General features: G+C 35.9%; 3 protein-coding genes across 4 annotated transcripts; 2 read left to right on the forward strand and 1 right to left on the reverse strand.

Moving 5' to 3' along the window:
- The first annotated feature begins 1,063 nt into the window (after window positions 1–1,063).
- Window positions 1,064–4,897, forward strand: LOC147532322 (putative magnesium transporter NIPA4). Of its 2 annotated transcripts, none has more exons than XM_086648148.1 (10): window positions 1,064–1,568; window positions 1,930–1,986; window positions 2,732–2,822; window positions 2,895–3,055; window positions 3,190–3,317; window positions 3,404–3,541; window positions 3,887–3,979; window positions 4,145–4,250; window positions 4,333–4,454; window positions 4,533–4,897. In XM_086648148.1, the coding sequence occupies exons 1-9, from the start codon at window positions 1,397–1,399 to the stop codon at window positions 4,443–4,445; spliced, it is 1,059 nt and encodes a 352-aa protein (XP_086504274.1). In that variant the 5' UTR covers window positions 1,064–1,396; the 3' UTR covers window positions 4,446–4,454; window positions 4,533–4,897. The 2 variants fall into 2 exon arrangements, with proteins under 2 accessions (XP_086504274.1, XP_086504275.1); XM_086648149.1 differs by having other exon boundaries at window positions 1,088–1,568; window positions 4,548–4,620.
- A 1,129-nt stretch (window positions 4,898–6,026) lies between these two features.
- Window positions 6,027–7,789, reverse strand: LOC147532323 (11S globulin seed storage protein Ana o 2.0101-like). The gene is made up of 4 exons (XM_086647651.1): window positions 7,497–7,789; window positions 6,464–7,187; window positions 6,171–6,350; window positions 6,027–6,106 (listed from the first exon to the last, which is right to left on the reverse strand). Exons 1-3 carry the CDS (start codon window positions 7,684–7,686, stop codon window positions 6,197–6,199), a joined length of 1,068 nt encoding a protein of 355 aa, XP_086503777.1. The 5' UTR covers window positions 7,687–7,789; the 3' UTR covers window positions 6,027–6,106; window positions 6,171–6,196.
- A 1,673-nt stretch (window positions 7,790–9,462) lies between these two features.
- On the forward strand, window positions 9,463–14,566 carry LOC147532324 (histidinol-phosphate aminotransferase, chloroplastic-like). The gene is made up of 9 exons (XM_086647650.1): window positions 9,463–9,875; window positions 10,884–10,967; window positions 11,227–11,381; window positions 11,473–11,570; window positions 11,744–11,852; window positions 12,345–12,502; window positions 13,394–13,536; window positions 13,649–13,789; window positions 14,242–14,566. The coding sequence occupies exons 1-9, from the start codon at window positions 9,633–9,635 to the stop codon at window positions 14,371–14,373; spliced, it is 1,263 nt and encodes a 420-aa protein (XP_086503776.1). The 5' UTR covers window positions 9,463–9,632; the 3' UTR covers window positions 14,374–14,566.
- The last annotated feature ends 706 nt before the right edge of the window (window positions 14,567–15,272 follow it).

Genomic DNA, 15,272 nt, shown 5'->3' on the forward strand with positions numbered 1-15,272 from the left:
TCACAAATTTTAGAACATTTATAGCATATAATTAGGGCAATTTCTCCCAAAATCATCAAATCAGACATATATAAATCAATTTATGGCAAAATCTTACAAAGATCACAAATTTCAGCACATATATAACATATAAATATGGCAAATTTCTCCCGAATTCATCAAATCAGACAAACATAAATCAATTTATGGCAAAGTCATACAAATTTCAGAACATTTATAACATATAATTAGAGAAATTTCTCCCAAATTAATGATAGAAGAAGAGATTAGAATCTTACCTAGTCTGATGAAAGAGGGAAGAATGAAGAACCTAGCCTTTTGCTCCCAAATTTCCTCTTTCTCTCTTATGTTCGATTTTTGCCCTAAGATGAAGCTTCAGTTTGAGTTGGCAAAGAGAAAGAGGTAAGAGAAATAGATAAAGATAGAAGAAGAGATTAGAATCTTACCTAGTCTGATGAAAGAGGCAAGAATGAAGAACCCTAGCTTTTTGCTCCCAAATTTCCTCTTTCTCTCTTATGTTCGATTTTTGCCTTAGTTTTCTCTCAACTGGTCGAATAGAGTACCAGGTTGACTAAAAAGACTGATTTTCAATAGACCTAAATTCGAGGGTTCAAAAATGAAATTAAAATTCAAATGAACAGAAACACAAAACACGTCATGATGCTATCCCCGGTTGGACTGCCAACTCAACCGGCCGGGATTCAGCCGGACATATAGCATCATTTTTGTTATAAGTTTGACCTACTTGGGTTCCATACTTTTACAATGCACAAAATCATCATGGTCTACACACACGCTCAACTTAACTACGAATTGACGATTTCCATCCACGTGGGAGTTTAAATCAAAAGTTTTCAGAAAACAGGACTATAGTCCAAATAGTGATATAACACCAGGGTGTGTGTGCCAAAATCTCCCTTTTTTTTTGTTTGGATTTTGGATAATTAGGTGCTAGTCCTAAACCTGGACAGACAGTGAGAGCCGGACCTACGTATAAACACGTGCATGTCCAAACACACAAACACCTCTATCTATATAAAGCATAAAACCCGCGTTTATAACCAACCGCCCACTTCACTAATTAGTTGCTCTCTTCTTTCTCTCTCTAAAAAATTGCAATCTCAGGGCTCTTTTTTATCTTCTTCTCTCAGAATCTCTTTCTATTCAAAACTAAACTCGTAATAGATAGATAGATATACTCCTAAATTAGGTAAATGATAGACAACTGGCTAATTACTTGAATGAAATTGTAATTATAACCTAGCTAGCTAGCTAGCTATCATGGATCTTATCCTTCATTATTATCATCGTATTCATCGATGGAATTTAATAAGGAGGAGATTGTGAAGTTTTCAAATTGGGGTTTATTATTATTAGGGTTTCATTATCAACAGTCATGGCTGAAGGAAGAATTTCTCGGAGGAGTTGGACTGATTCTTATTACGTTATGTCATCAGATAATGTCAAGGGTTTGGTTTTGGCTTTATCTTCTAGTTTCTTCATTGGAGCTAGCTTCATTATCAAGAAAAAGGGGTTGAAAAAGGCCGCTGCTTCCGGAATTAGGGCAGGTAAATTAACCTACCTAGATCCTTCCATCGTTACATTTCATAGAATATCAACTCATAGTTCTGTAAAATCCGTCATACCGCTTCATTTGATCGATGTAAAAAAAGAAGAATCTGTTTTTGATCTATTGTCAAAATGGGAATATAATACTAGCTATTCATTATCATCATAATAATCGTCTAACTGGAAATATCTCAATTCATTTTTCGAACTTTGTTCATTTTTCATGGCGAAGAAACATGAAGTGAATTAGGGCATATAAGAACAGAATTTTGTGTTTCCTCTGTTCTGTTATTGTACATTTGTTAATCTATATTGAAATCTTACAGAGAAACAAAAAATTTCTTATATTATTTTTCACAGGAAATGGAGGTTATTCTTATCTGTATGAACCACTTTGGTGGGCAGGCATGATAACAAGTGAGTTTTCTCTATGTTTATGGTTGCTAATGCCCATGATTTATAGTTCAGGAAGTCTTTTGATCCCGAGGTTATGATTCATGGACCTTCGTATGTAATTCGGGTATATCTTCTCGAGTTCAAAAGAAGGAGAGGTTAAAGTTAGGACCACGCCAGAAACCTGGGGCGGAACCCTAGTTCGGGACTAATCTGTTTTACATTAAAGTATTGTGAGAATAGTGCCACATGGGAGAATGGGTAACTAGCAACCAAGAATATAAAGTAGGTCCTCTCCACTCATTGCCAATTGGTTTTGAGTTGGATGGCCACAAACTTAACATGGTATCAGAGCTAGGCCCACACGTGATAGGCTTAAAAGCCACACGTGCTCCACGTCACCCGTAAAGAAAAAAAATACACGCGTTAGGCTCAAAAGACGCCACACGTGAGGGGGCGTGTGAGAATAGTCCCACGTGTGAGAATGGGTTTTGAGTTGGATGGCCACAAACTTAACAAGTATCGATGAGACAATTCCTTCTAGCTGAGTATCTGAGATGAACGCGACCCGACAAGTAGCCCCACGTCTAACTTGTGCCTTAGTACTAAATTTGCAAAAATGCGTTACAATTTTAAACTTCAGGTGGTCGACTAGGGTTTGAGAGAATCCATCTTTATCTATATTAATCTAAAGAAACACAGCTTTTGCCGTTCTGTTTTCTGAGGTTCTAGATTTTTAGTATTGATGCGGTGACTGCTATTCTTGCAGTGATTGTCGGAGAAATTGCTAATTTTGCTGCTTATGCATTTGCTCCAGCTATTCTAGTCACTCCTCTTGGTGCACTTAGCATTATTATCAGGCATGGTTCTTAGTCATGTTTTGTATTATATCTTCTCTCTGTTCAACTAACTAAAACCATACTATGTTGCAGTGCTGTACTTGCTCATATTATTCTGCGTGAAAGGTTACATATATTTGGCATCCTCGGTTGTGTTTTATGTGTGGTCGGGTCGACAACAATTGTTTTACATGCTCCTCAAGAACGTCCAATTGATTCTGTGAAGGAAGTATGGGACCTCGCCACAGAGCCAGGTATCCCTTTCTATGTTTGAATACTCTATCCCTCTCACTCTCTCTACTCTGTGCCCCGGTTCAAAAATTTGGCACCATTTCTCTTCTCTGAGCTACATAGTGTATTTGACTTAATATTGAAAGTTTTTCTGCAGCTTTCATTATGTATGCAACTTTGGTCATAGCGGCAGCGTTTGTACTTATATACCATTTTGTCCCCCAGTATGGCCAGACACATATAATGGTCTACATTGGGATTTGTTCACTTGTAGGATCTCTATCGGTGCGTATTCAAAGGAAAATTGGGATTGTTATTATGGTTTTCTTTTGCCTTAAAGCTTACCTAAGAGGCATTATACTTTTCGATAGGTCATGAGTGTTAAAGCTCTCGGAATTGCTTTGAAGTTGACGTTTCTGGGAACAAATCAGTTAATATATCCTGAAACATGGGCTTTCACGACTGTCGTAATTGGTTGCGTGCTTACTCAAATGAACTACTTAAACAAGGTAAGCTTGTTAATTTCATGAATTTCCTTCCAATGGCTTTACCTAGTATGTTCTTAAAGATAATCTCCAAAAATATAAGAGGATCTTTTTTACTTCTTTCCAACTATATGATGCTTTCTCGGATGTAAGATAACACTGTTGTTTCTTTGGAAACGAGCAGATTAGCTTGAATTTCTTTGTTACGAGTATAGTTTTCGTGAAAATTGGTTTGATCAACCTGAACTTACTAATATGATCTCGAGGAGACCGCATCAAGAAAGCAGTTCTTTTCCCGTTTCCCCATCATCCTTTATCCCCATTGAGAGTTTTGAAATAAACATATGTTTTCTGCTATTTCAAGTGCAGGCCTTGGATACATTCAACACGGCAGTTGTATCACCGATATATTTTGTGATGTTCACAACATTAACTATTCTGGCTAGTGTGATCATGTTTAAGGTATGCCTTTTTTCTTGTCACAGGCCTCTGAACTTCACATCACTTGGCCAACTCAAGACCAATTCCACATTTGACATCTCATAGTCCGTTGTTTAATGACAATATGATCTTTATATCTGATGTTTCCCACACAACGATCTTGATTGTACTGTTTCCTTGAAACAGGACTGGGATCGGCAAAATCAAACTCAAATCCTAACAGAGATATGTGGATTTATAATGATCCTCTCCGGAACTTTTCTTCTTCACAAAACAAAAGACATGGCTGATGGTAAGTTTCTTTGAGGTCTGAATTGGTTTGAAATTTAAGAATGTTTGTTGATCCACGATTCTATCACTTTTTTCTTGTACAGGCATGTCAACTCGTCCTTCCTTTAGGTACAACGATAACGAGACTCGTTTTGCTAATGAAGATATTCCTCTTCGGCCCCAGGAATCTTTGAGATCACCACAATCTAGTAGATAATCCATTTGGGTACTTAGTTCAACTCTTTACTTCTTATACAACTTATTATCCTAATCTCGGTTCATAATCCGGTAAAATGGCAAACAGGTTCTTGATAAAAAGAAAGAGCTATTTATTCAGATATCTCTGAGGCCCGTTTCTTCTCCCAGCAGCACCTTATAGCAGAAGTATATCCGGTGAGATCAGCTTCACATTATGTCGTTTTCTGGGTGAAAATACTATAAAGGAAATAGAGTTTGAGTGGGAGCTAAAGCATCTAGAGTTGTGCTTAATTTAGATGTAGTTAGATTTTTTTTAATTCTATGTTAGACAAATTACATGGTGTAAAATGCTTTGATTTGTGAAAGATTTGTGCATAATGAGCTAACAAAGGTGGTTGTTTAACACCCGATTGCTCTAAATCCAAAATATATGCTATGGTGCAAATATATGCTAATATTCATTGATGTATCGACGCTGAAATCCAAAATGTTGGGGGTTTTCATTCCCTCTCATGAAATTTAGTTCCTTCATTTTGCCCCCCATATTCAATAACCATCTATTTTTAGAAGAAGATATTGGGTACCTGTTATAAATTACTTCTAGCTAATAGAACAGGATGTTATTTCCTATGGAAGTTTTAAGGTGCCTCGTGTTTGACTTTTCTTTGGTAAAGGCGCATCACAATCGGTGGTTGCGAGCTGGTTTTGGTTCACAAAAGTGGTTCCATTCTACCGTTTTGGAGTTGATATTGGAAACATAATAAAATATTGTTTTAACCAAAAGATGTTTTACCAGACGTAAAGAAAAGAAATTTGGAAAAAAAATTAATATTCATCGTTCTTTGACCTTTCTAACGCACTGAAAGTATGATCGTTCTTCATTGTCTGATTCTGTCAAAAGACGTAATTCTGACTCGTTACCCACACCATCAGAAGTCACAGTATAAACAAAGTTATTAGGTACACTGGAACTTCCAATATCTCTCTACGTGTCCGTATCCCCCCATTTTGAATGTGCTTCTCCCACGACAATATTACAGTTCTTCCAACCACTTTTCTTTTAATTGTTCAGCGTGCCTCGAACCCTTGACTTGTAAGGTGGAAGATGCCACGACAACATTACAGTTCTTCCAACCACTTTTCTTTTAATTGTTCAGCGTGCCTCGAACCCTTGACTTCTAAGGTGGAAGATGCCTCGAACCCTTGACCCCTTGACTTCTAAGGTGGAAGATGCCTCGAACCCTTGACTTCTAAGGTGGAAGATTATACCTCTTACCACTCCAACCGAGGGTTGTTGGCTTCTTCCAACTACTTATCAGGCACCAACAACAATCTCATTACTTCATTCACTACCCTCTCTCTGTTTCTCTTATAGTGTTGAATTTCTTAACAAGAATGGTGGATGCTGTGACTTCCCATGGTGTGGGAGTAGAAATAGCAAAGAAATTGAGAACACCCATGGCTAAGAGGTTTATGTAATTGGTCATTTAAGTAGAAAGAGCAAGCCTGAATGTCTAACTTTAAAGAAGGAGAAAGATAAGAGGAAAATAAAACTGCCATGTTTCAATGCCTAACTTTCAAGAAAAAGAAAAATAACATCTAAGTTCTCAACATCTTCAATCTATATTAACTTAATTTCAACTAAACTAGCAAGAATTTGCAAAAAAAAAAAAAATTAAACTAAACTTGTAAGAAAGTAATAACTGGTATTAAAAACTTCCTGTCCAAAGAAAAAAAAAAGTACGACGTAATATTCTTCGTTCTTTAATCTTAATTTGGTGGAGGGAAGAATATGGCATCGGCAGTTCTCTTTGAGCGGAAATGCTTCTCGGCTTCAGCTGCAACATTGAATGAAGCCTCAAGAACTTCAGGAGACAGAGCCTTCCACACAGACGTCCTTCCTGCTAAGTGACTGAATATAGGGCTGCAAAATCAACATCGACCAATAAGAACTCAGAAAACTTGATTAGATAAACACTTGCAAGATAAAGAAGATAGGATAGATTAGACAGAGAAAAGGATGTTATAGTAACTTACTTAGGAGTGGTGATGATGGAGAACCATTCCAAGCCATCCTCATCGGCTATCTTTGAGACCACAAAGAACCTCGGAACAATGAACAAGTTGCCAGCCTTCACTCTTGTTTCCAGGACACGACGCCCATCTACTCCAACAACCTGAACATGGCCGCTACCCCTAATGATATATGTCACCTGAAGAGCTGAATCACAAGAGAAACCAGGCGAACACATAGCACTCCCATCCAACCTGACAAGATCAGCACCAAGTCCAACCTCTCCAACCAAGGGCAAATTCTGAGTATTCAATACCACTACACGGCCACCGTTCTTAATATCGACATCCAGTGGTGCTTCTAAACAATTCAAAGCCATCCCGCTTCTGTCTTCCTCCTTTGGCTCTGGCATGTTGACACCATCGGCTAGCTTAACAATGCCACTGGCTTTTTGGCTTCCAACAAGCGCATTCACCTTATCTTCTTCCAAATCCCATGCTCTACCAACAAACTCAGTTGAGAATCCAGTAAAGATACCATTTGAACCAGTCAATGAGAATTCAGTGAATTCACCAACTTTATGACCTTTAGAAGTATCCCCCAAGAAGAGAACAACAAGTTCGGTGTCATCTTTGTTGTACCACCATGTGACAACACCGAAGGGGAGGGCGATTGCATCACCCTCCTTGATCAAGATCACCTTCTCCTTTTCGGCTTCAGGAAGGACTATACCAGCCCTACCACTACCTGAAAAAACATAAAGTTAGTAGGCAATATGATGTAGGAAATTATTGGATGTCGACAACGAAAACGTCATCATCCAGTACAAGCATATATCTATCTGTATGGTTATATGAATTTAAAATTTGTAAACAACAATTTGTAGGATTTTTAATCTATGAATCATGAGGGAGATAAACTAGTAGTACCACCATTGATGAACATCAAAATCAAATACCCATTTATGTAAACATTAAACCCTATAAGTTCTGTGATCAATACAATTGAAAAGAAAACAATACAAGAAGAAGAAATATAATAATAATAATAATATACCTTGAAGAACGTAAGCAACCTTGGAAGAATCAGAGTAGGAAGGAAGAGAGAGACCATTCTTATGGAGAGAGAGTTTTGATGCACCAATGTTACCCTCACGAAGCATGGGTAGTTCAGAAGGAGACCATGACATATATGATCCTCCTTCTCCTCCATTCACTGTCTTTGCCAATCTTGGTGTCAAATCCATTAGTCTATGTAAACTTGTATACAAGTGAAGAAGAAGAATAAGGAAGGTGCAGAATAATTAAGAAGAAGATGAGAGAAATTGGTGAGATAGAAGTGAATTTGTCAACTTGTATTTATAAGGAAAGTTAAGGGTATTGTAATCCGGATTAGAGAGAGATTAGGATAATTGAGATACCTATTATCTTTTACTGTTTTGATGAAAAACATAAGTTAGATTTGGATAAGTAGAGATTTATTAGTATAATCACAGGAATTTGAGTAGGATTAGATTATCCATTCCATGGGTTTTTCTTTTCCTCCCCACTCTGTGACACCTTCTCTTTTGCCCCCTTAATTTTCACAATTTAAAAAATGACCCTTACTTTTACCATCGTCAGTAATCTGTAACACCTACCCTTTTTATTTTCCTTATTACCCTTAAAAAAATATTCTCTCTTCTCTGCCGCCAAAATGACCGTGGGCGGCTGGGTTTGTCGGTCAACGGTTGGGAACCTTTATGAATTTTTACATGGATTAGTCGAGCTACTTAGCATAAACAAATAAATAATTTAACTTATACAACATATCTAAAGGGATCCATCCTAGGTTGTCTACTAATGAGTCTGGTCGTATCTGAGCGCCACTACAGACATATTACTTGTTCTGATTTTTTACTTCAAATATTCGTTCAATTAGTAGATGTCGATTATTTTCAATTTAAACAATAACTAATAAGTTAATGAACATGTGTTATGTTTCTCTTATTCATTATTAAATCATAAAATGACGGAGATCACCTATGATCATTCAACACGAGCATATAAATGAACCCTTTGGTAAAGTGAATTTCTCGGGAAAATCCAAGGTTGTAGCAAACACTTAAATTTGCATTTTACCATGATCAATTGACTTCTTTCCCTGAGAAAGAAAATGGTTTTCACATCAAATACTTTCACACGTATCAAACAGACCCTTAGGTAAATCAACCGCTAGATGTTAATGTTTTTTTTTCTCAAAAAGAAATGATTAGTCAATTTAAGAGAGTAAAAAAGAATCAATTTTTCCCCATCAAACTGTTTTGTTACAACCTTTGTCTGATCTAATGGGGATGTTCGTAGATTCTCATCTGTGACGGGAGAGTTAAAAAAGCGTAATCAAAATGAACGAAATTAGAAACTTAACCTTAAATTTCACCCTGTAAATTTGTAGTGGAGAAGGAGAAACAACATCACTTAAAAGAAGTTCGCCTAAAACTCTATTTGTTTATCTGTTTTTTCATGGTTTGATGTCAAACAACTTGATCACGTGCTGGTACAAATAAGTTTCTTTAATCTTTTTCTCTTGATAGATTCCTCAAAGACCTCAAAGATTTCAATATGATTTGTTTTTTATTTCATAAATGATTTTGGAAATACAAGTCAGAGTTAGTAAGGTTTGCAGACGAACTTGCAACATTTCCAACACCATATTTTATTTGCGCAACAAATTTACATTATTTTATTTGCGCAACAAACTTACATTTCAAAAACCGAATTTGCAAGATTATAAACTCAATTTGCAAGATTACAAACTCAATTTGCAAAACAAAAAAAGATTACATTTTTTTTTCTTAACGGATTGAAAGCGTGTCTTATTAATAATAAACTAATACACAAAAAAAATTATTTTTGAGTATCTATCTAATAAAAAAAATATTTATTGAATTTTATTTTTGGTCTAATTTGCAACAAAAGAGACTATTTTTTTTTTGTTGAACTACAAAAGAGACTATTTAAAAAAAAAAAAAATGGATCAAAAAAAAAAGACCCAGCGGTATTGGTCCAACCGAGTCAGAGGATCCGCAGTCTAATCACTAAAAATTGTCAAATAACCTAATTGTTCTCTCTCTCTCTCTCTCTCTATACCTACTACTACTTTCTCTCACTATCTCTGAACTCAACTTTCTCCATTTTGTAGGTTTTGATTCTCATGGGTGTGATTGATATGCACTGTGCTTCTTCTCTTTCTATTAATAAAACCACTCCTCCTCAATCAACTCGTTCCAGTTGTTCATTCAGAGGAGGAGGAAGAAGAAGTTCCATTCTCAGTATGGCTTCGATTATACCAGTAAATGAACAAGTCAACGACAACCCAGTGAAGTTAACTGGTGATTCATTCATCCGTCCCCATCTAAGAAATTTGTCTCCTTATCAACCCATTCTCCCCTTTGAGGTAAACCCCAAATCTCTCTCTATTCCCAAATTAACACATTTAGGACTTTTATTTTTGTGGATAGTCATCTGGATTGTTGTTTTGAGCAATTTATGATATTTATTACCACTTCTGTGAATAGATGATGGTTAAAATTCAGAACTTGAAATAGATTTATGGAAAAGCTATTAATTTTGATGATTTTGACCTAATTCCAACTTTGATTTTTGCAACTTAAGTTGTTTCATGAGTGTTGTTATCATAAGCCAAACTATTTAATTTATGTCTCTACAGTAAGGAATTTTCAACTTGGATATGGTGCAAATATGGTTTGATTCAAATGCTTATATACCCATCTTATAATTCTTATTTATTACTTGTTTTTGTGATTCTGCTAAGTTTTACTTTTCGAGGAAGAATTGTTCTTTACCTTTCTCCATACACTGTTTTTCTAAGTTACAGAAAGGAATTTTAGTTCTTTCTAGCTTTTCAGCTTTTTTCAGTGCTTGAGGTTTACTTATCGTTTCGTTTTAATGGGGATTAGGGTATTAAAATTTGTATAACTGTAAAACGAATTGTCATTTCATAGATGTATTTAGTATAACGAGTCTGTTTGAAATCATCCTGAGAATGATAATTGGTAACCCATTGCATCACAGTAGCTATTTGTTTGATTCTTTCATACATAAAAAATGAGTTACGTTGTTTTAGATCCTTAAATGCAATTAAGATTTACCTCAAATTTTGAGTTGTGAAGTAACGTCGACATAATGGGTATCAATAGCTTCTCCCATTTTTGGTGCAATGTAGTTTGGTACTCACTGAATTGTTCCACAAATGTATGTTCAGGAACTGCTGTCATTTAAATTTTACATATAGTTGTATGGTTATCAATCTTATTGTAGGTTAAGAAATGTACCATACATCTGTTTTCACGATTGGCTTAGCTCTTGAGAAAGATCCTTACAGATTTGAGTAGGCGATGGTGTTCTACTAAGTAGTGCTAACCAAATTGTCTTCAACATGCAGGTCTTGTCGACCCGTCTTGGAAGAAAGCCTGAAGACATTGTTAAGCTAGACGCAAACGAAAACCCATATGGCCCCCCTCCAGAGGCTAGTGTTCTATCTCATGCTCCTTTTTTTATAGTTTAATAATTCAAGGTGGTGCTATGTAACCACAGAAAAAGAAAAAGAAATAGGTGAGAGGTGACTTGGCTACTATCCTCACTTTCTTTAAAATGTAGTGAACTGGTTAGTGTTAAATATGTTGCAAAATGGTTGTCCCCACTAAATTCTGAATGCTATAATGCCAGGCATAAACCTGGTTGTTTTAGAGTTTCTCTTCTGAGTCCAAGTTCCAGATTGTTTTTAGGTGGTTGAAGCTTTGGGGACAATGAAGTTCCCTTATGTCTATCCGGACCCTGAGAGTCGTCGTTTACGTGCTGCGCTTGCCGAAGATTCAGGCATTGAGGCTGATTATATTCTTGCAGGATGTGGTGCTGATGAACTCATTGATTTAATCATGCGGTAAGATATTGAAGACACACGATGTGAACTTAATGCAGCTAACTGAACTTCCTGATTTTTTTTCTTCCCTTTTATGGTTTCCCGATGTTAGATGTGTTCTCGATCCTGGGGATAAGATTGTGGACTGTCCTCCTACGTTTACAATGTATGAATTCGATGCAGCAGTTAATGGAGCATCAGTCATCAAAGGTAGAAACGAAATCTCCTGTTTTTGCATTTTGGCCTTTTCACGTTTATTTTTTGGCATTTTTCTCTTGTGAGTGCTGAGTTATAATCAGATATTGTCTATTTCGGGCTTACTCTTGCTATCTAGTATAGTAAGTTACACTAATCACTGACACAAGTTTATCTCTATTCTACAGTACCAAGGAAGTCAGACTTTAGCTTGAATGTAGAAAGCATTATTGAAGTTGTCGACCAGGAAAAACCAAAATGCATATTTCTTACTTCTCCCAACAATCCTGATGGAAGGTATGTGTTTAGTTAGAGATTCTCGCAGCACATTATATAGAGATAGTTATGGGAGTCCGGAAAGCCATCTTCTCAATTGCCCTACATATTTTACACTTCTAACTAGTAATTAGTTACCTTTTAAAAAAAAAAAACAAGTCAGTAGCTTTTGGTTCTCTTATGTGTTTAATTAGTTGACCACCTCTTGGATGGGTTATGAGTTATGACTAGAGAATAACTGAATATCGATCTCTGTTTCTTGACTTCTTCAAAATTTATTTACGTTTTGTTTTTCTTGGAAAAAGAACCAATTCTTCTTCTGGTGGTCTATTCTTTGTAATGTACTCCACTCTAGAGGCACCATTGGTTCAATTGTTTGCTTTGGTGCTTAGCAACATTATAGGATATAATGTGTTTATACTACAAAATTCAAATTTAGGCATCGTATATCATGATTTTATTGTGGATCTCTCTCAAAACCTCTGTGCTGATATGGAATGGAACTTGTTACAGCATAATCAATGACGATGTTCTTCTGAAGATTCTTAAATTGCCTATTCTGGTTGTACTTGATGAAGCATATATTGAGTTTTCTGGAATGGAGTCTAGGATGGCTTGGGTAAAGAAGCATGATAACTTAATTGTTCTCCGGACATTTAGCAAACGTGCTGGTAAGTTCAGAAATTTTACTGGCATGTCAGTTTTTATAATCATTTTGTGTATCATTTTTTCTATATTGTATATTTGTATTAGCATTATTACTTTCTGAAGAGAATTACTCGTCCTCTGGTAACACTGTCAAACTCTTTTCCTATTCTTAAACTGATTTCCTTAATTAAGTTTGCGCTTTCTTAATCTTCTGACAACAGTGATTAAAATAGTGAGATAAGTCAACTTCTCTTAAATCTTATCTTCATTCGCTTACGTACCAGTATAGGAATGTGTCTGCTAAAAGACAATTTATTGTTTTTCTTTACATTGTTACACCTAAACTTGTATCGGACTCCAAAGGAAATACTAGTTACTACAGCAAAGTCCACTTCCACTTATATAAGATCCTAATATTCAAGATACTAGGTGCTGGCCCCTATTGTTTTAATAGGCAGTTCTCCGCCACTTCTCATCCACAGCTTTTACTTCTGTACTTCGTCGTAAAACTGTAAACCCAAAACCGCAACCAAAACAAAAAACTGAAATAATTCTTCATCTGCTGCGATCCAACTCTCAACGCCAAGTAGTTAACCAATTCAGCTTTCAGGTATTGTTTTGAATCAAGTAACGGCCTACGGATTCACTGAAAAAGTGCAGACCTTTTCCTACAAGTGTTGCATTACCTTATTTTGGTGTTGTTGCTTTACTCATTATTTAAGCTTCTACCGGAGTACTTTGGGTAGCTCTAATAAAAAGGGATCCAATCATAAGAAACAGTGATCGACCTGCTTATGATTCTAGTGTTTCTTTTTCTGAATTGAGTATAAGTTGTTGTATGCAATTCTGAAATTTATTTCGACTGTTATAAGGCTCTAGGCGTAGTTTACATACGAAAGTGAATTTTCAAACAGGTTTGGCTGGATTACGTGTGGGATATGGAGCATTTCCTCTAAGCATTATCGAATATCTCTGGAGAGCCAAGCAGCCGTACAATGTCTCAGTTGCTGCCGAACTTTCTGCTTGCGCAGCATTACAAAACCCCGAGTATCTAGAGGTACCTTGTTTTTTTTCTTCCTCCTGCCCGTGGGTGTCGGTTCTAACAATTATTCGGTCTTTATTCAAGAATTACTTAATTAACATCTTTTATGGCCTGATAATCTCATCAGAAAGTGAAAAATGCTCTGGTGCAAGAAAGGGAGCGACTATTTTCGCTCCTGAGTGCAGTGCCATTTTTGAAGCCATATCCAAGCTACTCTAATTTCATTCTTTGTGAGGTCACTTCTGGCAAGGATCCGAAAAAGCTAAAGGTACTCAAAACGTTCATATAAAACTGTTGCTTCATGTTTGAAGTATTCCTGATTCTGCAATGCTATGTTTGTGGTTCCATGATATCTTCTTGATCTTAAAATCTACAAAAAATGGTTTATGAGATCGAGCCTAGTAGTCTGAATTTTAAATTATACTGTTTTCGATGTTTGTCGTCTTTTGCATGCTTTTACTATCGTGATTCCAATTCCTTACAAAATTATCGCGCTTCCTAGGGGTCTTTTGTTTCACATAGTGTAATATCTCGCTTCATTTGGGAGAGCGTCTGGCTATATAGTTCGAGCTTAGACCTAGTAAGTGCCGAGGCCTTTTGGATGGGCTCGTGAAGCCTTGTATCCGTTGGGGTTTGGGTGGAAAAAGTGGGGACAATATCGGTAGCGGCTAGGGCTTAGCTTGTTAAACATAACTGACGTGGGTGTTTTGTTATTTTCAGGAGGACCTTGCGAAAATGGGTGTTATGATTCGACACTACAGTAACAAAGAACTAAAGAGTTATGTCCGAGTTTCAGTCGGGAAGCCTGAACACACAGATGTCTTAATGGAATGCCTGAAGGTCCTGACTTGAAATAATTTTTACCTGAAGAAAATGAAAAGTGAAAAATCTATAACATTTGTGGGTTTATGACAACTAGTAAAGGAATTTAAAACAATATGTCTATTTCTCTTAATACAGTTTGAGTTACAGAATTGATTCATCTGTCTTAAGTGATAAACAGAGTTGAATTTGAGGTCAAAGTTAAAGATCCCTAATTCTTCTCTTTCCTATTTATTTATGTTTTATTTGAGTATTTCGTAATAGAACATTCATAGAAAAACAATTTGGATATGTTGGAATCACTAATTCGACTGGGTAGAGATTCCACATTCAGAGTTTATTGATGAGTTTAATCCGTGGGCGCGAAGCTACCGTGTGCAGAACCTTTTTTTGCTTGCTTTGGGTTTGAGCTATCTTGACATTAGACTCAAGGAGTCTTTACCAGTCGATACATTATTAGTATTAGTATTTAATATAAAGATACATGATAAATTGAATAAGTACTACAATCACCTTCTATGAAATCTTAGGTTATATGGTCTATATAACTACATTAATTTTAACTACTTTAATTTCATGTAAATTGTTTCATAAAAAGAAAATGGTGTAAATTGTTTTTTTTTTTTTTTGTTGAAAAAGGTGTAAATTGTTTTAGAAGCCATCAAAGTCGACTTGGAATTAATAATACTATTTTGATTCCAAAAATATTTCTGAAAAAAAATTGAACTTCTTTAAATTACAAATCAAATTGCTTTTGGAACAAAACCGATGAATTTGTTACAAATTGAGAGTCAAATCAAAATTAATTTTAAATTTTGAGTGCCAGTAAAAAAATTTAATTTGAGGTCATCACATTATCGCATCATATTCATGTATCAATACCGGTGACTATCTAACCATTTTTAAAAGAAAAAACAAAAAATAAATTA

Source organism: Eschscholzia californica, unplaced genomic scaffold (assembly GCF_041429995.1).
Source record: "Eschscholzia californica isolate CP2 unplaced genomic scaffold, dmEscCali1.0.p SCAF_6, whole genome shotgun sequence".
NCBI lineage: Eukaryota > Viridiplantae > Streptophyta > Magnoliopsida > Ranunculales > Papaveraceae > Eschscholzia > Eschscholzia californica.